Source organism: Cottoperca gobio, chromosome 14, assembly GCF_900634415.1.
Source record: "Cottoperca gobio chromosome 14, fCotGob3.1, whole genome shotgun sequence".
Classification (NCBI taxonomy): domain Eukaryota; kingdom Metazoa; phylum Chordata; class Actinopteri; order Perciformes; family Bovichtidae; genus Cottoperca; species Cottoperca gobio.
Genome location: NC_041368.1, coordinates 2,279,741 through 2,305,382, shown reverse-complemented (window position 1 = coordinate 2,305,382; position 25,642 = coordinate 2,279,741). Strand labels below are relative to the sequence as shown.

General features: G+C 37.8%; 1 protein-coding gene across 1 annotated transcript in view; it reads left to right on the top strand.

The window, feature by feature from the left end:
- Positions 1-25,642, top strand: part of LOC115018901 (protein turtle homolog B-like) — a 121,496-nt gene that overhangs the window by 36,858 nt on the left and 58,996 nt on the right. Inside the window, exons 4-7 of the mRNA XM_029448157.1 lie at positions 7,452-7,603; positions 11,777-11,894; positions 20,836-20,977; positions 23,490-23,635. Coding sequence (XP_029304017.1) covers positions 7,452-7,603; positions 11,777-11,894; positions 20,836-20,977; positions 23,490-23,635 — 558 coding nt within the window. The remainder of the gene's footprint in view (positions 1-7,451; positions 7,604-11,776; positions 11,895-20,835; positions 20,978-23,489; positions 23,636-25,642) is intronic.

The window sequence follows — 25,642 nt, the reverse complement described above, 5'->3', positions numbered from 1 at the left end:
GAGATAAAAGTTCACATGGAGGACAGGAGGAGGCATGGGAGTGCCTTGTATGACAGCAGCTGCCTTGAGTGCTATCAATTTCCTGGTTCACTCACAAGCAAGGCGAGGTTACTGAAGCTAAGGAAGTGTGCTGGGTGAAATAAAGGTCGTTTGATGGAAAAACAGAGTAGTGAAGCTGGCAGTCTCAGTCATGAGAAATTTGATTAGGCGATTCTTACCTTTATCTTAAGTCATGAATTTTACTTTAGCAGTTTGATAAATATAGGTCAAGATCCTCCGTGGTTGACTTAGCAAGTTCATGCACAACTTTCGGCCTTAAGAGCTCCATTGGCAGTGAAGCCTGTGTGAAATCGAGTTTAAAGAAACAAAAAAATATTTTGGCTTACTTTTTATGGGGTTTAATGTTAATATATGAGATGTCACATACCCCAGATGAACCCAACTAAACTTTACATCCTCAAGTCCGAGTTTCTGTCAGTATGGTTAATAGTACAGTCCTGGCACGTTGTAGATATTATGCAGTCACAGTGAACCAGGTGGTGCTTACAATATTGGTGTACATCCTTCACTGGTAAAGCTGTGACTCCCATCACGTCTGTGAATACCTAGCTCTCATCACCTGGGCAGTATTAGTATGAGTGTTTGGAATGCTTGACTAAGTGTTCCTGCACCAAGTGTGGCTTATATTTTTGAGAATTGCAGTGACAAATCTTTAAGGTTCAGGGCCCTGCTACACACTCATGCTGTGCTGCTATTTATAGAGCCCCATTTGCAATCCACCTCTCCCTATCATTGTCAAACATCAGTGGTTGTCAGTGATTACTCTGAGCACTTTAGCTGTCAGCCATGGTGGCATTGAAGAACTAAGTGATGCATATAGATTCCGGGTGAGATGTATATAGATTGTGGGTGAGAGTGCAATATCTCGCTGATGCTTTTCTTCTACAAACTGACACCTATGCTTCATTCCTGTGAACTTATATTACCCTCAAACAGAGTGTGAGTGGAGAACAGGATGTGCAGGAAGAGAGGATGTGTTTGTAAGAATGATGTAATTATTGTGAAAGCCATTTGCTTGAATGTAAGGGATACCAGACCAGTTATTGCATGGGATGTGGTTTTAACTCGTATTCATCTATTTTCACACAATCCTGTACCCCAGTTACTGACTTCTTGGGGCATTACTCTCATGCCCCTCTAAAATGACTTTGACTCCCACTTTCCTCACTCGTCCAGCATGAGGTAATGCCAAACAAGCAAGGTTCATATCTCCCAGGGTTAGTCTTCAACTGCTCCCCCTAAAATAGCTTCAGCACATTCTCCCACTTGCCATCCCTGCATTCTGCAGCAGCACTTTACAGTGCCTGCATGCTGCACAACAGCCTCTCTGTTGGGCTGTCTTTCTTTCTCATTTGTTTCCCCGTCTATCTCTCTCTCTACCACTTTACATATTTCCCCTATTTCTCTTGAATGAGCTGTTTGGCACTTGCAAACACACATACAAACACTTTCCTCAGCACAGGTTGAGGTCGTTAAAGAAAAGGGGACAACAATGTTATTGTTTAAAAACAGATTTGGATATGACTACTGGCCACTACTTATCCCTTGCATTGTCACATTAACAAACACACCCCTGAAGGGAGTGTCCAAAATCTCAAGACGAGCTGCATTAACAAAATGATCACCCTCCAAACATAACAAGGTAATACAGTTATTTTTTCTAAATATTGATGTCACAATAACTGATACGCTGGTACCAAGTCGCAAACAAAATTCTGCAAACGTGACAGTACTTGTTTTCTACAGTATCGCAGGTTCTGTCAGGGTTTGAGACTAACGACGTCCCTGTTTCCCACTGAGCGATATAAAATGTGTTTGGGACGCAGTAAAGTCACTGTGACGCGTTTCCCTGATAATGCTTCATTGTGAACATCCGTGTTGAAATCTGCAGGAGAAAGCTCGTTAACATTAGCCGTTAGCTGCCGGTGAACGGAGGTTCCATAGAGTCGCATTACGGTGCGTTCAAGCTCTATTCAGTAAAGATGAGAATTAGACGAAGGTAAATTATAACGTTATCATGATGTGTTCACATGTAGTCTTGTAAACTTTAGCTTTTTGAGAAAAACTTGAATAAGTACAGTTGCTTCAAGGAGATGCTTTCACAGTAATATAAAATAGATATTAGAGAGGAATTCATGACGTGTTTAACTTCCTAACTAAGACCGGTATGCAAACGATAATAAAGGAGTTGAAGTACATTGGATATAATGTTTTGTTTTATTTGTGTTTTTTTACCGTGGTATCAAATTGGTAACAAGAGTCGAGGAATTTCACTGGTATTGATATTGACTACTATATTTCTGGTATCCTAGTTCTAAAAATAGGACAATTTTGCATACAGCTTTCATTTTAACTTATTTCAGAGTACAATGAACCCAGTTAGTCTAAAATATTACAGAATCCTAATTGGCCCTATATTCATCATGATGCATTGTGTCACTTCCACTTGTTTCAAATTTATGTGGCCTGTTGTGAGTGCCTGTGAGCATGTGAGGTACTGTATCAGACTGGTAAAACAGAGACTCCAAGAGCAGTGCCATAGCCTCTCTATAGTATATAATATATGATATTTTAATATGATGTTCAAATAGAGATTCAATCATGCCACTTATACCTAGAGTGACATCAATAATGTTCCTCTTGTGTTGGAGATTAGGTGCAACTGCAAGTCAGTGTTAGAATCTGGTTATAATAAGAGGTACGCTCATTTTCCATGGGTTTTTGTGCCATGCCACGTCATGAACACCTTTTTTTTTTTTTTTTCACTGCAACCTCAAAGCAGAGAATAGACACACCAAGCTTCATCTTTGTGGTCTTGCTTATTGCAGATAGTGACCATATAGATAGTAAAGGTTGGTCACCCTTAAACACCCAACAACCTCGTCCCCAACAACACCCACCGTACTCGCCTTGTCTCTGTATTTTCCCTTTACTATCATGTTCTTAGTTTTGGGACTAAGTTTGGGGGTTTTGGAGTATGTAAAAAGCAGATTATATTGTCATGGAGTCAGTGAGTGAACAAATTGAGCCATGTTTTTTAGCCTCTATTTGTTTACATTTTGGCAAATTGGCACAATTTAGAGCATGCCGAACTAGCTATTAGCTGTTCCTGCTTGTAATGTACCCATAGATGCACAGACAACTAACACTAGATTACTTTGATACTAAGTAATAAGTTGTGGGTATATAAGGAACGTCTATTTTCTATTCCTAAAAACTTGTCTATACAACAAGACATGGACATATTCAGTGGTTAAGTTTTGAATTATGCAGGAAGGACACATACAGAACATATCAGAAACAGACACAGTGAAGTGTGAGGTGAAGAGCTGCAGGATGGGCTCTTACTGCTGTGTGTATACAACTCAGCTCAGAGACAATATTCCCACCTGTATTAAAAAAAAAAGCCAATGGAAATATCAGCATCTCCCAATCTAAATGTGTGAATCAACAGAGACAAATCAGATACATGGTTTACTGAACAGTAACAACAATATGTTTGTAGAATAGAGAAACCTCATAAAGGCAAGGATATTACAGTAGATGAGTCATGTGATACAGTGAGATGATTATTGTTTGATTGCTGTAACAGCCAAAGAAACGTCTTTGATTGACAAAGACACACAACTAAAACTTCCTCTATGCCAGTGCCTGCAATGTGACACAGTTTGCACTTTAACACTTTGTTGTCACAAATGCCAGTGCTCAGAATAGGTCAATGGTATCCTGACCTCACGATGGTAATCACTACCAATGCTAGATTTATGAATCACATCTCATCACCTGCAGATTTTGCATGACAGGATGCAGTTAAGAATGACTTATATTCACAGTCAACCTGCACACAGTACAGTATTAGCAAGCATGGCAAACTCCCAGATCAGTTTGTTCTTTAATTTCACTCAACTAGAACAGTTATACCGCAAATAACACTCCTACATTTGCCAAGATGTTGCATTTCTTCAAGCAATTTTCCTGGGAGCCATTGGTTATATTAATTACCCTGCACTGAAATGTACAGTAATTAAAAAACCTGCAGAGAATTCAATCATCACACAATTCAAACACTTTTCTGTGAGTAGATACTTTTTTGGAAAGAAACTTGAGTTAACCTCCAATATCTGAGATCTGACACTCATTTACCAAAACAGTAAAAAGGCCACATTCACACTATAGCTTTCAACATCATTTTATGCCTATTTGTCTTTTTGAATTTGATTAAATAACAACATAGCCTCTTAATGCAATGCTTTGGGAAAGCTGGCTATCAATTCAGTCAGAGTGCACTTGAATGCACCACAGAGAAGAGTTATATAAATAGTACCTGCTCACTACTGCTGATGACATGATGACAATTATGTTACTTTGTAAAATGGTAAAGGAGAATGGTTGGAAATTGTTTATTGTTTAGTATATGCAGTTTGTTGTTAACACACTGAAAAAATACCACCATTGTAGAAAAGGAAATTCAACGTCATTCAATAAAAAGTGCCATACTCATGGTTATATAAATATAATACATATCAATATATATCTGGTCTACTTTCCAATATCTAACCTACAGTGCATATCTTTATACTTCAATCTTTGATGAAAGTCCTTTATACCCTGCATCCTTCAGCAACTGCAGACAATCCAAAAATATGATTTACATTCCAACACACTTGCTGTTTTCTTACTTTGGCTCAAAATATTAAATGATTGAATAGAGATAAATGTATCTAAGAAGTTGCATGGTTGGAATGCTTTTATCATCACCATCTCTGTGGTGTGGCAAAGCGTGTGGTGCAGAATTAGCACTATGGCCTGGTTTATGGTTGCAGATGGAATGACATGTTAGCAATTGGGAGGCTGAAGGATTACACATGTAAGCAGATCAGCTTCAGTCCTAAGGTGATTAGATTGAGAATATCAAAACAGGAATTATGACAACAAAATCTGCATTAAACACTGACAATGATATCGACATGTGTGTGCGTTGAATTGGGTTGGTTCAGGTTAAATTGAAGTGGGGTAGTTAGAAAACACAGCTTAAGTACATCTGTTAGGAAGATGTGCCAACTGTCTTGTATGATCATCCCTCCTCATAATATCGAAGGCTTTTGAGCTAAAGAGGATTTTAAAAAATGGTTTTACAAAATGCAGCATGACTGGCTGGCACATCATTATAAAAGAAGCACACTTGATTGAAGCGTATAAACCCCGACATGCAGTCTAGTTTAGATGGGTCATTAGATACTGAGAAATATTAATTTCTCGACCTTCACTATACTGTATGTATTTATCTATGCAAATATTGAGGCCTGATTATTAAAGGAGACATTTGGAAGGCAGAATCAGACAAAAAAACCCTCATCAATTCTAAATTCAAAGAGCTCATGTCCTGGAATAAGGACACACCCTCCTGTTTATTAAAGAAACGGTTGTTGCTGCTGGAGAACATGTCAGACCTTCTGTTCCTTTTGTGACAGGATTTTTCCACACAGATTTGAACATTAAGGCTTTCATGAACTGCTTGTGTGTGTGTGTGTGTGTGTGTGTGTGTGTGTGTGTGTGTGTGTGTGTGTGTGTGTGTGTGTGTGTGTGTGTGTGTGTGTGTGTGTGTGTGTGTGTGTGTGTGTGTGTGTTTGTAAATGCAAGGGCATGGTGTATGTGCACTCACAGCACCAGGGGTAAAAGTAATTGATGTTTATTCCTCAGCTCTTCTTCCTGTTCAGTTATCTGAAAAGCATTCAATTGCTACCTGGATTCCCTCATATAATTTTCTGTATTGGTACAAATGTAAAATTGTGACCAACCAGATAGCAAATCCAGGTAAAGGTTTACACGCATGTATTATTGAGTGGTCTCTTGGTAGCCAGTTTGATCTCCTGCTAATATGCTACCAAGTCAGAACACACCTTTAAAGAATGTCTCAATAAAAAAAAAAACTTAACCACATTATTATTATTATACACAATTTAAAAAAGGTCTTCTTTGAGTGATATACTTTTTGGGAGTTTGCCATGAGGGCAGTGCAACGAATATGTGAAAAGGTGCTATGCAAGTAGAAAACAGTCATGATCATTGACTTAAGAAATGTATAAGAATTGGCAGGAAAACAGTGAAATGGATCCAAGAGTCCCGTTAGGTAAGGGATGATGCCAGCGAGCCGGCCATTATTGCGAAATGAACCCTGACAGGGTGAGCTGGAAGGGTCTTGAATCACCCTGAAGGGGTTCATTTTGCAATAATGACCAGCTCGCTGCACATTATCCCGCTTATTACACAGCTACTTACTTAATTAATCTATCATGTGAGACAAAATATTGATTATTCTTTTTTTATTGATTAAATAATGATTGTATTGCTTCCGCTCGGAAAAATTGTATTTTTTCTGTCTGTTAGATTCTACTGCATAGCAACGATTGGAACTGCGGCGATAGCAACATGACTGTGTAGCCTTCTTAAGATTAGGACTAGGAAAGAAAGTTCTTCCCTCAGAAGGGATTTTGAACAGATGCATACAATGAGCGCAGCACTGAATGAGGTTTTCTGGCCCCTAACTGTCAAAGTCTATCATTTTCTTTCTTTAATCACAGCCACAGCCCGTCCCGTGTCCCTTTAGTGTTGACTTCCTGTCGCTCTTCTTCTGCCGGTTTCTCTGTCGTCCAGCTCTTTGTGTTTTCTGACCTCTCTTGCTTTTCTGCGCTGTTTTCTTGTTCTTGTTCTCTTTACTTTTCTTTACTGGGGACAGTTCAGCCATCATGAATCCAAAGTTTCTTGTTCTCCACATGTATGAAAATGAATATAAAAATATATTTCATGGTGTTTTCTGATGGAGTAACGAAAAACTAATGTAGCCTAAATGTACACAGTGCCATGCATGTTCATCAAGATCCTGTCCGATCCCTTAAGAAGCATTGTTAACTCACTGTGCAGTATGGCTGCAGTGGCCGTGGGCAATCAGTGTGTAACAATAAACAATAAGAGTGTGAGAAGTACCACAAGGTTCTGAACTTCTAGCAAGACCAAGCCAGCAAAACAGATCATTTGTAATATTTTCCCACTGATAACTAAAAAATGTGCTTAAACACACCTGATCTGTCGAAATATATTTTAAATATTTTGAGAAAAAACGTATTGAGGGAATATTGTGTTTATTTTTGGGCTAAGTGAATGTTGAATAAGCTAAGATCTCCAATGATTACTCTATGTTCTCTTATAAATATATATATCAAGTATCAAGCAAAGGTGGAACAAGGAACAACTTTTGACCCAATATAAACAGCAGTTTATATTGGGTCAAAAGTTGTTCCTTGTTCCACCTTTGCTTGATCCTTTTGAATAATGTTTAACCTGTCCTTGTTTATTCTTTTCGCTAAACTTCTCCCTATCCTCTGAATCCTCAGCCCCCCCAACGTTCACGGATACGCCACCTCAGTACGTAGAGGCGAAGGAGGGAGGTAGCATTACTTTGACCTGCACGGCCTTCGGCAACCCCAAACCCTCGGTCGGCTGGCTGAGAGAAGGCAGCCTCATGGTCAGCAGTGCCAAGTATAAGGTATATAATGTCTATATAAGGAATATAATGTCTATATAAGGTATATAATGTCTATATAAGGTATATCATGTCTATATAAGGTATATAATGTCTATATAAGGTATATAATGTCTACATAAGGTATATCATGTCTATATAAGGTATATCATGGCTACATAAGGTATATAATGTCTATATAAGTTATATAATGTCTATATAAGTTATATAATGTCTATATAAGTTATATAATGTCTATATAAGGTATATAATGTCTATATAAGGTATATTGTCTATATAAGGTATATCATGTCTATATAAGGTATATCATGGCTACATAAGGTATATAATGTATATATAAGGTATATAATGTCTATATAAGTTATATAATGTCTATATAAGGTATATAATGTCTATATATAAGGTATATCATGTCTATATAAGGTATATAATGTCTATATAATGTATATAATGTCTATATAAGGTATACAATGTCTATATAATGTATATAATGTCTATATAAGGTATATAATGTCTATATAAGGTATACAATGTATATATAAGTTATATAATGTATATATAAGTTATATAATGTCTATATAAGGTATATAATGTCTATATAAGGTATATAATGTCTACATACGGTATATAATGTCTATATAAGGTATATCATGTCTACATAAGGTATATCATGTCTACATAAGGTATATATAAGGTATATAATGTATATATAAGTTATATAATGTCTATATAAGGTATATAATGTCTATATAATGTATATAATGTCTATATAAGGTATATAATGTATATATAAGGTATATAATGTATATATAAGGTATATAATGTCTATATAATGTATATAATGTCTATATAAGGTATATAATGTATATATAAGGTATATATAAGGTATATAATGTATATATAAGGTATATAATGTATATATAAGGTATATAATGTCTATATAATGTATATAATGTCTATATAAGGTATATAATGTATATATAAGGTATATAATGTCTATATAATGTATATAATGTCTATATAAGGTATATAATGTATATATAAGGTAGATAATGTCTATATAAGGTCTATATAAGGTATATAATGTATATATAAGGTAGATAATGTCTATATAATGTCTATATAAGGTATATAATGTATATATAAGGTATATAATGTCTATATAAGGTATATAATGTATATATAAGTTATATAATGTCTATATAAGGTATATAATGTCTATATAAGATATATCATGTCTACATAAGGTATATAATGTGTATATATAAGGTAGATAATGTCTATATAAGGTATATAATGTCTATATAAGGTATATAATGTCTAGATGTCTCCTCTGACTATTGATCGTGTTGCTCCCCTTAGGTTGTGTTCAGGCTGACTATAGTGTTATGTGTAAGAGGCAGCCTGCTCATTAATTTTAATGAAACTTCTGCATGGGCAAAGCAGGATAAAAAGAAGCAGGGCTGCTCATACAGTGGATACAAACTTGTTGAATGCTTGGTTCACTTACAGTAGAACTTGAATGAACGCTTGCAATATGTCTGGAATTATTTGACCAGCTTTACCTCCTGGACACTTTCAAGTTGGATGTGCTCAACCTCCCATGACTTCACCTCCCAGCATCTTTTAGCCATACCCATCAGTAAGAGCATACATCTGGAATGGCCAAATTCACTAAACAGTCTAGGTTTGCTTTCTCACCCCTTTTCTTATAATTGTTTCATTCTTGATCTGTCAAGCCAAGTCAGTCTTATTTATATAGTCCAATCTATACAGCATACAACACCCTCTGTCATTACGCCCTCAATTCGGATAATGAAAAACTCTTTAACAGGGAGGAAATGGAAGAAACCTAAGGAAAAGCAATTGAGGTGGGATCCCTCTCCCAGGACCGACAGACAGGCAATAGATGTCTTGATGGCAAATGGCAAAATAACAATATGGAAAATCAGGATAACGACATACAGATTGTAATCTCATATTAATAATATGGATCCGGAAGGACGTCGAGTAACTTCCAGGTGCTGCCTAACAGATGGGACCTGAGCCTCACAACCTCCTCTCCACCATGGAGATCTGGAAGAGGACAGACTACACAAATACACTATTCACACAGAGGGAGCAAGAGACAAGGACATGATGCACACAAGGGAGAGAGAGACAAGAGGAGAGGCTGCTGAATCTCCTGGAGAATTTGTGAATCTATTAGTGAGTATGATCCTTGTGGGATGTACTGTAAGTGTAGCAGCTTTGTGAACACATTTTCATTGCAGCTGGGATCTTTCAGTTTCACTCATTTTTACTCTTTTTACACTTACTATGGAAGGGTTTGGTTTTAGTTTTAGAATTGTTGTTTAATGAGAAGAAAGAAGCCCTTTTTGTTAATCGTGTATGCTGTGAAGAGTATTGAGTCCTGCATGTATGAATGGAAATGATTCCCCCACATTAGATCAATTATTTATTGGTTCATAGCAGTTACCTTATTATATCTGAATGTGTCCCAGCCACAGGCAGCAGCTTTACCCAAGTCACTAGTCTGAATACTTGTAAAGAGCCATTTGGTTTTAATATGAAAGTCTGGACTTCAAAAACTGTTTATTGTCTTGAAAAACTGAAAAACTGCCAAATCACAAACTAAAAGCTGCTGCATCATGCTGTCAGATGTGATGGATTGAACAATTATGTTAAAGAGAAGGGAAGATAAGTCTTTGACTTCAGCCGTGTTTGCTTGATATGACGTGCTTACCATAACAATATGTTTTGTTTTAAAGGTTTAATTTAAAGGTATTTGTGTGATTAGATTGACTGATTTTTACTGTATATATGCATTTGGGGTGGAGATTAGGGATCATACAACTCTCCTTTTGGTCTAACTAATAAAAAATACCTAAATAATGACACACACTCATCTTCAAACACTACTCACTGTTTAATATTGTCATCCTATTAAAAATGAGCAGGGACATAAATAATTGTCTGTGCCAGATGTCGTAATTGTCTTCTCCATGCTTAATTTGCCATATTGAGCTCAATGTGAAATGTCTTTATAGTGAATGGCCAGTTACTGTTCTGTGTGTACTGTTGTACTGTCTGGATACTGATTCAGTTAAAATATCTTAATCTTAGCGCAGCCTTTGATATTGTTGACCATAAAATACACTTTTCAATAGAGTGGTCTGGATCATATCTCGAAGGCGGTGACACTAATGTTGTCATTGTTGATCTTAAATCACTATGACATATGGAGTCCCACACGGTTACATTCTTGGGCCTCTATTATTCAACCTTTACATTTACTTTTACACTCTCACTATATGATTGTGATCCTATAGACTCACTGTGCCAGTGCTTATACGTTGATTCTAGAACTGCAAAGACAAAACCTTAGAAAGTAATCACACTCAGATCTGAGCTTCAGCAGCCAAATGAAGGCAAAGTCTACATCAGCATTTCATCCTCTCAAATAAATAGCAAGAATTATAATTGTCATGTTCAGACAAGATTTGGAGAAACATAGTCATGCCTTCATCTCCAGCAGGGTGGATTATTGTACCGGTCCTCCCAAAAAGATGAATAGACAACTTCAGTTCATTGAGAAGTCTTTACACTGGTTTCCGGTGAGTTATATAATAGATTTTAAAGTGCTGCTGCAGGTTTATAAATCATCTAACAACCTTGGGCAGAAATACAGTTCAGTTTGAAGAATACAAAAAACAGGTCTCTGAGATATTTTAGAAGCAATGGCCTGGTTGTAACACGTGGCTTTTAGCTACCTTTCAGCACACATAGAATCAATCAATCAGTCACTCAGTTAATCAATTAATCAATTAAATGTTACAAATTACACATTTGTCTCAGAGGGCTTAAATGCACAAGATTTTCTTTTCCACAACCACATTAAAAACTGCTGTTTTTCTGTGTCTGTGATTGGTTATTTTAAAATGTGGACCATTTTATTTCTGCACTGTAAAGGCACCATTATTATTATTGATATTATTAATAACCAAAATATATACAATTTAAATAAAATGAAATGTTGATCCAATGCAATTCTACACTTTACGGCACTTTGAATTGCCTTCGTGTCTGAACGGTAGTGATACAAAAAGAGTTGCCTGTTGTCACCGACGGTCCACCTTAACAGCAGACTTTAAATAGTTCATGTGTGTGTTTCAGGTGTCTGATGGGAGTTTGACGGTGCTATCCATCACCCGGGAGGATCGTGGGGCCTACACCTGCCGAGCCTTCAGCCCCCAGGGAGAGGTCATTCACACCACACGCCTGCTAGTGCAAGGTAGGATCAAGTGTATGTGTTGCTGTAGAGTGCAAAGTATTTTAAAAATGTTCTTATGACAAATACTTCTATTGATTGAGAAATTATTTGATGAAGAACTATTAAAACATTTTATTGAATTTTTGAATGTGAAGTTTTCATAATATCCATCATCCCATGTGTTTTCATCCTCAGACAGCATGACATATAACAGCTGACACTGAGCTACATAATTAATGCTTTTTTGATTTGAGTTTAGTTTGAGTTTTTCTAATGGAGATGTTTTTGGATGTAGCTTCATATGACCTTTATTTTATTAATTTTTTTCGTGCTGACAATGTTTTTCAGCATTCACAATTTGAGCAATACGCTGAAAAGCAGTAAAAGGTGATTTTGTATGCGGTTCTCGTCCTCACATTCCCAAAACCTTTAGCTAGCAAGAGAACATGACATTCCAGTGAGAAACAGTAGCGGCAGGCAGTAAGATAAGATCAATAAGATAAGATAGAACTTCATTCATGAAACAGTTGCAATACACAGTAGGAACTAAAAATGTATAAAACTAAAATTTACCCAAATGTACAAATGCAAGTGCAAAATGTTTTATACAAATATACAGTATATATACACAGTATATATAGATAGATATAGAAGAATGTAAGAATAAAATGAGATGGGGTAAGATGCAATATTCAACAAGATGAGTAATAACCCAAAGCCATGCCACGCAATGTTTGCTCTAAGTAACATTAGCATGTATATACAGTAAACAGGTAACACTTTACTTAACATCTTCACCTCATGACTTTTGTTTAAGGCCCTGTCACACAGTTCCGTATGGCAGAAACATACAGTATACTGGCGTATATGAAAATTAGCATATACAAGGTATACAGAGCCTATTGATAGCATATCATGTACTTATACAAAACGTATCAGAGCGTCTGGCCAAAGTATTCAACGAATGCCCAACAGATGCATAACGCATTCCTAGCGTATTGGCCCTGTCACGCGGAAACGTATGGCGGAAACGTATGCCGGCGTATACAAAATATTGGCAATACGCTGGGGTACGTTGTTGAACGCTGAGGCTGTGAATTGTTTTTGAGCATGTTCAAAAACTTGTAATGCTAATTTCCGTATACGCCAGCATACGTTTCTGCCATACGGAACTGTGTGACAGGACCTTTACAATTTCTGGACTCTTTGAGTTTTGCAAACCAGACCACTTAAAAAATTAAAACAATGTATTATTCTTGCATTGGTTTGGTTCAGGAACTGGACCTTTTAGGTGTGAATTTGCCCTAAATGACACACATGGAGCCTGATAAACGTTCAGTGCAAAACTGTCCACCACCCTACTCACCCAGTCTAAGCACACAAAAGGATGCTGACATCTATTTATGTCCTCTCAGCTAACAGGGAAGTTTCCCTGTTGTGATATGGAACATTTTCCATGCATTGTTTTTTCTGATTTGTGCACAAAAACAACTTCTCATGTTGATCTTCTCATAAGCTCTTAGTCAACCATGCATAGAAAATGCGTTTAAAGCATGTACACCACTTTTGCAGTGTGTCTGCAGGTTAATGTTTGGGTAGGCCTCAGTAACGGCCAATCACATGAACTCCTGATCACCTTTTAGACAGGTTAATGAGCAGGGAGCAGAGCCCAGGGTGGCTCTGCTGAGGAAAATTATTCTGGGCGTGCAGAGTTGCAGGTCAGATACACAAAACATTTCAATAATGTGAAGCAAATTTACAAGACAATGACATCTGCATTTAGGCTACAGACTACAGTTACTTGTAGAGTTTGTAGCAGTATAAAGAGAGAGAAGATATAAAACTATTCTTTCTATAACCAAGAAAGATGGAGCAGATTTCTAGGTTACCTATTATCCAGCAGAAATGTTGGATAATAGTTAAACCAATGTTATTCTTTTTTTATTTAATCAAATGATTAAGTATAAGAATCTTAAGTAATAATAGGGGAAAAAACACGTAATGGTATAATGTTTACTATAGGTACCATATGTACACCTTGTGTGCTTTTTAATTGATGTACAAATAAAAATGTAAAAATAAGACTGAGTTTAAAAAGCATTTGGTCCTAGACCTGCAACACCTATAAAGCTATCTTAGTTACACCTAGTTTATCGTTTATGACATGTATAAATAACTTGAACGTCTGTACCATACTTCATGGCAATCCATAAAAGGGATTGTGGAGACATTCCCTCAAAAGAGAGGAAAAGTCAGGAGATCACCGTCTGGATCAAAGGGGTTGATCAGCTGAGGACATACTGTGCCCACATTGCTGGCCCTTGAGTCCTGCCTCCAGCATGGCGAACAATACACTCAACAGTATTAACTGAAATGGTAAAATGATTTAAAATTCGTTAAAGCTAAATATATCTCTTTCCTGCTGGTGTAAACCAGTCACAACCTTTGTGATATCAGCTGGCTGATCCATCCAGTGTGCTATCACATCCATGTGAACACAACAGGCTGACTAGAATTTAAATAGTGTGTGATGCAGTGTGTGATGCAGTAGTATGCTTTGGAGTGGGAGAGAGATTTATGATTGCCGGTCTTAAAAAATATAAATCGCAGCTTCTGTAACTAACACTCTGTTCAGTTCAAGCTCTGCCACAACATAGCCACATTTATTTTCTAAGATATCCCTCATTGTGCACACATCAGTACTCAAAGCCACTTTCTTTTCCAGAAATTGAAAGTAGACACAGTATCAAATGTGAATCTGTGCAGAAGCTTTAGATTTGATATACTCACCAAAAGGGAGCAAACATTCCCTGTCATCTCATTTAAAGATCACTGCCCCAGATGAACACAGCTGAGCGGTCATGACCTCATCTGAACTGAGGGAATTGAAGCTCCATCTCTGACTGAAACGCTTTCACCAGATTGATTTCCATCATTCTTGTAGAAATTCAACACAGTAGCAAAGACACGCTCACTTCATAATAAATGCCAGTTAGATGCCAGAAAAAGGACTAAGCAAGACTTGACTATGAGACCTAAAGCTAGCTGACAGCCATTTAAATGCACTGCCAAACCAGATAATTGCACTAAATGACTACTCATAGTTCATACACTGTGGTGTTTGAGCGTCACTGCAGAGTGATGAACGTATGTGCAGAGTTTGTTTTCTCATTCTTCTGCTGAAGTATGAAGCTTTCTCTATGCTGTCACGACCTCGGACACAAGGAAGGAAGACTCAAAATGTACAACGCTAGAAACAAATGTAAAGTGTAAAATAAAATACTTTTCTTCAAATCAGGTAACCAAACTCAAAACTCTCACGAGGATGATATACAAACTTTTCCTAAAATAACAATGCTTGACAGGCTGGTTCATTTCATATGTATATAACAAGACAAACCAGCACAAGATAAGGGGAGACAGGACTATTTATACATGAGGTGAGTGGGCACAGGTGGAAACAATCAGGGGCGGGGCAGACGCTGACGATGGCGGGAAACCACACAGGAAGTAAAATGATCTGGATTGAGAAACAAGAGGTAGGTACAAAATAAAACAGGAAATGACATGACAGACAGTGACTGACAAGACTGGACAACATGAAAACTTCAACAAACTCGACGAGACATGACATGAGCTCACTCAAATCTCAGTTTAACACCTGGATGCAGCAGTAGGATTTAGTGACATTACAACTACTTTGGAAGCTAATCATGGTCAGTGGGTTGCGGTGACGAGCTGTAAACATGTTTATTTTCTGCTGTAAAGTTGGCCAATTTGACATGGGGGTCAATGGAGATTGACTCGCTTTTGGAGCCAGCCTCAAGTGGCCATTTGAGGAACTGCAGGCTTCACTGCTCAGCCCCAGATGTTGCCGCTTGGTCACAACCCCACTTCTCCCCTTCAAAGTCTCTGTGTGTTTATATTTTTTGTCCGTTGATTTTCATATAAACAAGAAGAGCGATCTACTTGTCCATATATCTTTAGCAACATGGCTACGCTAGCAGCCTGGCTAAAGTTACTGTCCAAAGCAAGAAACAACCGTAAGAATCCCAAATAACTAGAAACCCTGATCTCTGTTGTGATACAGGCAGAGTAAAACACCTGGTCATACTGATAAGCAGGCAGGTTTTGTTACTTAAAAATCTAGCTTAGCAGAAAATAATGTTTTTTATCACTCTCCCACTTCACATTCATTGCCTGCTCCGGTTCTTTCGACAGCACTTTAGAGTTTCCACAGTTAACGTTGCTCCGGTTGTTCTGCGACCTGGGGATAGCTACTGTAAGCTATTTCGTTAATTCACCTCTTAGCGAAAGGCCTCTGGTAGGCAGTGATACATGTACAATTTCATTATTTTTGTCGTTGGTGAGAATATCACCAGGCTCCATTCAAAATCACCTTGTTTTGTGAGTTGTTGAGTTATTTAAAGTTTAGATAACACTGTCTGCTAATTATTATACATGTAATTATTTGAGCAAAAAAATCTTCAGCATAATATTGTCATAACCTGGTTATTATGATATAATCATGATATGATAATATTCATTAAAAGTATGCTCTAAACTGCGTCGGTTTTCAGCACTGCTCCACCTGGTGGATAGATAAACCATCGCAACTGGTTCCCGCATAATGAAAGGATGATGGGATATCTTTTCAGCCGAGGACCTGAAGAAGCCCCAGCAGGGATCCCATCAGAGAGGGTGGGGACATTCTAGGTGGCTGTATCTGTATGTCGAGGGCTTTTATTGTGAAAGGGACATTGTGACCCGGAGGCAGACAGAATTGTATTATAAAGCAAAGCTAATGGGGAACCAATGGGAATGCATATGGTGTCATTATATAGTGCAGTCAACATTTACATCATAATGATAAGTTAAAGCAAAAATGTTGTTTATTGCCACTTTAAAGACGCACCTTGAAGCAAGTAGCCCTGTTGTAATTGAGATGCAAAAGTTCAAATGTTCAAGGTTCATTTATAGTAATTTTACAACACAAGGTGGCACAACGGAATGCAAGTTGTAGTCCCTTAATACTACATGAGGGGTGAAGGAAAGCTGTGCTCTGGTGTTATTCCTAACTATGAATATGAGCTTGCTTTCATCAAATCAATGCTAGATAAAATAAGTTTTTGTGGTTTGTTGGATGTCAGCGCTTCACTTTGTCATAGTACAGACAGTGAACATGTTCACAGAGATCACATATTTCCTTTAGCGACTGAGTACAAAGCCAGGGCTGAGCCACAGCGCTTGTTTGACCCGTCCTGTATAATTCACGGGAGAGACGGATTAATAGAAGCGCTCCTGGAAAGCCACTGAGCAGCAGATCAGCTAAGTGACTACAGTGCCAACAAATCTCCAGCACTCAGCTGGTTCCAAATAGGGCGGGTTGGCACACACAGACACAGACACAGACAGACACACACAGACACACACAGACACGCACAGACACACAGACACACACACACACTAATAACACAGTTATCAGCACAGACCTCGTCCTGGTTGTCCTGCTAAGGGGCTGGCAGATGGAAATGCTCTGCCTGTTAAAGGATCAGACCGTGGGCTACAGATCAGTACTAACATATGGGGCTAGCAGTTTATGGTCCCAACACTGGCTCAACCCAGCTATACGTGTGTGTGTGTGTGTGTGTGTGTGTGTGTGTGTGTGTGTGTGTGTGTGTGTGTGTGTGTGCGTGTGTGCGCGTGCGTGTGTGTGTGTGTGTGTGTGTGTGTGCGTGCGTGTCATTTTTTATGTCTATATTTATATGCCTTTATTATCAAGTCAGTGGTTGACAGGACATGACATGATACGAATAGATTTGGTTTTAAATATAATGCTACAGTTAATTTGTTGAGTTCAAATATGTTTGCTAAAACTAAAATAAAAACAGATAACTAAAGTAATCTTCATGCAAAACAAATGTTTACCAGATCATGGCAATTTACTGAGAGGTTCGACAATGTAGTTTTTATTTATTTTATTTTATTGGGAGATATTGGCATGGCAACGGATTCAGTTCGGTAGATGCTGGAAAATTCTCACACTCACACAGCTGCGTCTGGGTTATACAAGTCCCTGTTCAGGGGAGCATCCTCCTTTACACTCAACAATGTAACAACACCTACTGTTCACATCTAAGTGATGGACCATGTTCAGTATCAAACCTTTGTTTCTGCCATGAACAGGTAGCCGGCCAACAGTGGCACCCACTCCCTCACAGGTGGCATTCATCAAGCTGAAATTAGAAAGGAGTTACCAAACAGCTCCAGGTGCATTACAGCCACATTTACCGGACTAAGTGTCAATGATATTCTCTAAAAGTCAACTGAATTTTTAATCTGGATGCACGACACTTGAAAAAAGAAGCGTTAATAGTGAACATGACTTGGTTTGTATGAATAAGCCTCACTGATACATTTATTTATTTATAACCTTTATTTAACCAGGATATGGCCTCATTGAGATTACAAATCTCTTTTTCAAGAGTGTCCTGGCCAAGATAGGCAGCAGCACAGTTACAGACAAAAAAACCCAATCACAATCACAACATTAATTAAAACATTTACAGACACAGCGGTCTGCTTCAATGTCTTTAAGAGACGCTTTAAGTCTGTTCAGAGAGACCAGCCCTCTGAGTTTCAGCTCATTCTGCAGCTGGTTCCAGGGAGCCGGAGCAGCGTAACTAAAAGCCCTTTTCCCAAGTTCAGTACGGACTTTTGGGACAGTTAAAAGAAACAAGTCCTCGGAGCGAAGCCGATACGGTCCACTACATTTCCGACTAATGTAGATCCTTAAGTATTGTGGAAGAGTACCCAGAATAGCTTTATAAATAAGGATCTGCCAGTGTTTCAGTCTACGGGTGGTCAGGGAAGACCATCCAACACGAGCATATAGGGTGCAGTGGTGCGTCAGGGTTTTGAGGTTTGTTATGAATCTCAGTGCCCCGTGGTAGACGGTATCCAGAGAGCTGAGGCACTGAGACGATGCATTCATATAAACAACATCTCCATCGTCCAGCACAGACAGAAATGTTGCAGAGACTAATCTCTTTCTGGCCTCGAAAGAAAAACAGGACTTGTTTCTAAAATAAAAACCTAATTTTATTCTTAATTTTTTCAAAAGTTCTAAAATGTGAGGTTTAAAAGAAAGAGAATCGTCAATGATAATGCCAAGATATTGAACTGAGACACAGATTCAATCTCAGAACCCTGTGAAGTGGTGATAGGAGGGAGGTTCAAGTGTTTGGTTTTTGCTTTCGAGATCATCATGAGCTTCGTCTTTCCAGCATTTAAAACATACTTTTCAAACCAACAGACAGCTTGATCTGAGAGACCTATACTGTAGAGTCTTTGTGACAATAAGGCATGATCTACTGTATCAAAAGCCTTTGATAAGTCAATAAAAAGTGCTGCACAATGTTCTCTATTGTCTAAGAAATTTATAAAATCATTTACTACTTTTAAGGCGGCCGTTGTAGTGCTGTGTTTTTTCATAAAACCAGATTGAAGGTCAGATGAAATATTATTTAATAGAGGTTTAGGATAAGACTATGAAAATGTCCTGTTAGATGCACAATGTAGCATAACCTTTTCACTTAATTGTTCTAATTAAGAAAAAACACACACTCGCTGAACTTTCAGCAGTTCCTGAACGTCAGTTATTTCCCCTCTTTCCATTTCTGGTCTTAGCTTTTCTGCACTGACTGCATCTTCTGCTGCTCCTGGAACAGCTATGGTTAACTGCTGGTACTACTCCTCCTTGCTTTTCAACCTTGCCACTAGTCTTGAGCACAATCTTTTAAGTCTTTTTTACCCTCAGTGGACTCTTTACACGCATCCAGCCAGTTGAGGAGGTCGGAGAAGGATCTCTTTGGTCCAATGATACTTGCTCCCTCTCCATCAGAGTCTTACTTTACATTTATCTGTCAAAGTTCTGTATTGGACTTTAAAGTGTAGTTTTGTAGGAATAAATAAATCCACACATTAGAAAGCAGAACTGACACGATCAAATGAGATATTTCATACACAATAGCTCAGTCTTGCTAAGCAGTATACTTATGTGTAGTATAACGTATGTTGTGTGGTATTGCTACATACACTCACACTAAAGTGGTGCTCTCAAATAAATCCAACCACCTATAATGTGGTAGGAAGCTGAAATTAGATGAAGGTAAAATAGGCTGCTTTTAGATTCCACACCAAACTCAGCATGTTTATGGACGTATTTATGGTCACAGCTAGGAAATGACTGCAACTCAAACATCATAGTATAAATATATACGTGCAAGGAGGATGATCCATCTGGCACAGCGAGGATCACTCAATGAATTCTCATAATCCTTTACTGAGTGCAAAATGAGTCTTTGATATAGCTCTGGGGTCTGCCATGAACTGGTGTTAATCCCTGTGTGTCTTCACATTATGTGTACATGTCCGCATGACCCTTGCCCAGTAAGTGACTAATTACTGTGTTGTGTCAGTAGTGGGTGTGATGTGGTTGAGTGGGAAGTTCCCACTGAGAGAGGTCACATGGTGTCTGTGGGATGTCCTTGTGAATGTCACACTGAGCCATGTTCCCCATGTGGACAGTACAGTCATATAGCTTGCAGAATATATAGCTTCACACAGGTTAGTTTCATGCTGTGAACAGTAATAATGATCAGTATATGTTCCTGTATCTTGTGTTTACACATAGTTGTGGTTCAAGATCAAACTGTAAACATGTTGCGCCTATACACTGAGAATTTGGAATTTGAGCCAATGAATATATATTGAATATAAACATTTGAAGAGTGGACAGAACCTTATTTCTTCAGGTTCCATCCTAAAAATTAATTTCTTGCTAAACAAAATATTATATTTGATTTATTTGAGATTTCTTCTGATCCCTTTTTGACAAAATGTTGCATCATGCAAAGATTCTAATCTAATGAAGTGTAATCTGTGAATGTTTCTCCACCAGGCCCTCCGTTCATTGTATCACCACCAGAGAACATTACAGTGAACATCTCGCAGGACGCCTTCTTCACCTGCCAGGCGGAGGCCTACCCTCGCAACCTGACCTACACCTGGTTCTGGGAGGAGGACAACGTCTTCTTCAAGAAGTAAAGTTATAATCGGTTTCATATCTCCTCAGCTGTCTGCACCTACTGTTCACCAGCCACTGTCAAGAGGCCTATTCATTTGTTTTTGTGTTGGATATTCAATAGAAAAGAATGATATAACTTTAATTTAATTGAATAAAACAGGTACAAATGCCTTTGCAAATGATGATCATGCAAACAGTGTGCAGTCAGAAAGCTGCCCTTTGATGTCGCAGTTGTTTAGTTGACTAAATGTTCCTTTTAAGGAATCTTTTGAATGTAAATCTGGCTGAATTAGCATGCAATTAATACAACAACATATGTATATTTGTACATATTCAATGTTAAAAACAATATCCTTGTCTTCATAAATGTAATTAATACTTCATCACCTGTATTTTTAAATATATTTCTAGTCATTGAAGGTTCCAATCTCTTTGAATGTTATTCATGAATGTCTTTAAGAGTCCACTCAAGACAGCATAAAGTGAATCCCTTTCACACATTCACTCCTTAAGTTACATGCTCTGGTCATTTGACATGTGCGTCTCGTGTCCACATGAAAACAGAATCACTTTTATTTCAAAGCATCAAGTCATTAAAAACAAAACAGACAAACAACAATAGAAGAGCTACATAGTTCAGCAAACAGACAATGTACAAACAATGCCCACATTATAAATCATGGCATTATGTACAGTAGTAGTCTCCAGAAGAAATACAGTAAATAAATAACAATACATTACTGGACATTATACTTCTTGGCCAAATTCATCGTCAAATCCGTGCAGTGTCTTCTCATGTTGACGGTCTGAAATAAGCAATGACAGGAGCCCATCGCTTTAAAAACACATCTGTCTTCCATGTAATACACTTTCATGTGGTTTAACATTTTTTTCACGACCAAATAGAAGGATATGTAGCTTGTAGGCCTTTCTCTCTCCCGTAACTCCCGATTGCTCCTGACAATATAATACAATAGGTCTAATGATATGTCAATATTCAAAAGAGCTATAATGTCTATCCCACAAAAAGTAGTAGTATGTCTTCCCCTTTAGTATGACTTGAATTTTGGACAATCGCAAAACGTGTGTGTGATCCACAGCCTGCGTACAATTCCTCCAGCACAAGTGGGTTTTACTCTTCTCATATTTTGACACAATTAAGTTTGAAAATATCTCAGTTTAAATTTCCAATCAAATCTTTTCCATAGTGGGCTATTTGTTATTTCATGTCAAGTGATGAGTACATTTAAGATTCACTAAATGTTTTAAATCCATGGGTGATGCAGCTTGTGAGAGAACAGAACAATATCTTTTCCCTTCATATCATGAAACGTTTCGACTCAGTCTTTGCGGATTTCTAGCAGTGATGTTGCCAAATATTGCACGAGCCTGTAGCTCTTTATCTAACAGTCCTGCCATGTCTGAATAGTGCAGTAATAGTCCCTTATATCTGAAAGACAAACAAATATGACTTTAATAACTTGATGTCCAAAAAAGGGTTTTAGATAGACTGTGTTTGTTTCTGTACGACATGAAGGTCTTTTTAAACAAAAGCTTGAGCTGAAATGATGCTAAGCTTTTAGACAGACAGACGTCTACTGAAGATCCATGTCCGTAACCTTAAAGTAAACAAACGCTCTAATGGAAAGAAAGTGTACAACTAATTTTGTACGACGGCACGTCTCTCTCGGTTGCCACAAGCGATGACATTTCCACTGTTGATGCTGGGAAGCTGTCCAGACAGAGACAATGCCCTTGTCCATTCTGTTTACCCATAAAGTGCCCCACAGCCACCAAAGCTTGAAGTTAAGTTAGGTTTATGATGCACATCCACAATGCTTCATGTTACATCAACGCCTGCTTCAATGCACTGCTTTGGAAGGCGATGGAGCAGACAGGGATGAGTCCGGCTCTCATGCATAGGCGCAAAATAGCCGTACAAAGGGTGAGCTTTTCTCTTTTTTACCGGTATGGCAATTTCATGCCCGCTAAAATATTATATTTAAATGTACTTACTTGGGACGAGACAATATAGGATTGTATTGCATATTGAGACGAGAACACTCAATAAGTTCATGGCGGTGGATTTCTATTATTGGGATAATCATGAATATCCTCACATGAGTGACTTTAAAAAGCTGTGTAGTTCACTATCATGGTGGAGAAGGACAAATAGAGCTTAAAAAATGCAGGACTAATCATGTAAGAGAGAACAGACTCAAACAATGTTGCTATTATGTATTTATCCTTAAGTCATTATGTCTTAGTCAGTCTGCACTGATCTATGAATGAATCTAAGACTATGACTTGTGAAGACTGAAAAGATGTGTTGAAATTATATTCAGTACTAAGAAAGACTTCTGTGTGGATGATAGCTCTTATAATGTGTTTCACTTATTAGTCTAATTTTGAAATACAGCTAAACTTACATGTTTGATACATTTCTGCCTTTTTTTCCCAGATGACAGAATGTCAAATTAAACACACTTATTTCCACATTCACTTTTCAATCCTCTTCATTTCCACAGTGACCTAAAGCGCAGAGTCAGTATTCTAATTGACGGTTCCCTCATCATTGCCCAAGTCAAACCCGAGGATGCTGGGAAATATACCTGTGCTCCGAGCAACAGCCTGGGCCGACCACCAACTGCCTCTGCCTACCTAACAGTGCAATGTGAGTATCCGGCTTTGTTTTTCACTTTGACTTTTGAGTTACTGTACGTGCTGAACTTTAGAGTCTGTCCTGGTTCCTTTTCCTTTCTTTGGGTCGAGGCACAGACACCCAACTCTGCACTATTAATACATACATGGCCCAGCTAATCCTGCTGGTAGTTTAGAGGAAGGAAACATGGCAGAGCATGTAGAGATAGAGATGCTGTTTAATGCAAGAGCATCAATACTTAAAACATTAACATAACATTGGTTATTGAATCTTAAACATTATTATTAATAACTAAATAAGCAAAAATAAAAATGCATCTTCAGGTATTATTTTAAGAGATTAACACTAACAGTCTCTCGGTTTCATGGAGACTGTGTGGGTGTCGTTTGATCATATGATTGACAGTGAACAAACAACCCACCAACCTTCATCAAATTCTTATTAAAATGTTGTTCAATTCTGATTGGTGCTTTGACGATTGTGAGAATACCTTTTTCCAACTGAGTCCCGCCCACTTCCAACATCAGAAATAAGAGAGAAATATAGAAATAAAGAAATCTGCATTTGAAACTAGCAGAAAGAAGCTGGTTAAGAACATACTTTATCAGGAACTTTAAGTAAACAAACACACAACTTTGGAATGTACACAGTAGAAAAAGATTGAGGATCTTTAATGAGCGCTGCGCATAGTGCTTCATCAGGCCCATAAGCACCCATTAAATAGGCATTAACATAAATAAGATGATGAAGTCAACAGTCATGAAAACACAATAGCACAGCGTACACAGTGAAACAGAAAACACAGACAGTATATAGTCTACAAAATGTACCAGGTAAAAGCAGGTAAGTGCTGACCATTTACAACCACACAAATAATGTTATTACGTTACATTCCCATCAGTTCTATCATTAAACACAACAATATTAGTATACTCCTGGAAATGCATGTACTGTGTCTACAATGTATATCCTAATTACATTACAGGTCATTTATCAGATGCTCTTATCCAGAGAGACTTACAGTGAACTAAGTACAGGGACAGTCTCCCTGGAGCAGCTCACAATGTTGGCAGCCCTGGTGTTGAACTCACAACCTTCTGGTGTTGTATTTGGACCACTAGACCATCACCACCTCATATATATGATAATACATGTCATGAACATAAAATAATACTTTGCTCAACATTTTTAGGATTATGATGATGATGATCAGCAAAATGTATGTTTTCCTTTAAGGGTTTTTAATATTAGTGGTATAGAGACTGTCTGATTGCCTTTAAATCAACAGCTCAAAAAATAGAGACAGAAATGTTCTGGATGAAGTAGCTTTCAAGTGGGATCCATGAGGAGTATCCCGGAAGAAAACGAACAGCGTTGTTTTTATTTATGGATTAACAAATCCCTTCCCTTATGCATTAGGGAATACATATATGTCTACAGAAGGTGCATAGCCACTCTGGGAGCCTTGAACAATCCTTACAGATACTATTCAAGATCACAGCACTACAACAGATTTGTGTGATTTAAATAACTTCCTGTGGAGAAAACAATGCAGTGTTATAAGCATAACATAAAAACCAAGTGGGGACGATGAACCAATTTTGCTTATTACTATATTAATCATAGTTTTGAAAGGTGTTAAAAACTTCAAATGCAGTGTCACATATTTCAGAAAGATGAATTTAGAAAAAATATGTATTTGGAAAAGCAAAGAAATATATTCAATACAGGAAGATATGTAAGGCACAAGTTGGTACGTTCTGAATACTCTTTACAAACTGTACTCACACCGATCCCTGATGAAACTGTTCACAATGTAACAACACAACTCGGATCAGTCACCCACATACAGGTAAAACAAAACAAACCAGAGTGGAATAATCTCATGCAAAACAAAGGGTGTCGTTCTCTTGTGGAGGAAAACTAGAGCTAAAACGTTCGAACGTAGATGGACATTGATATCGCCTCCGTAAATGTTTCGTGATGTAGGTAGTTTAAATATGCTATCTTTTGAAAAAG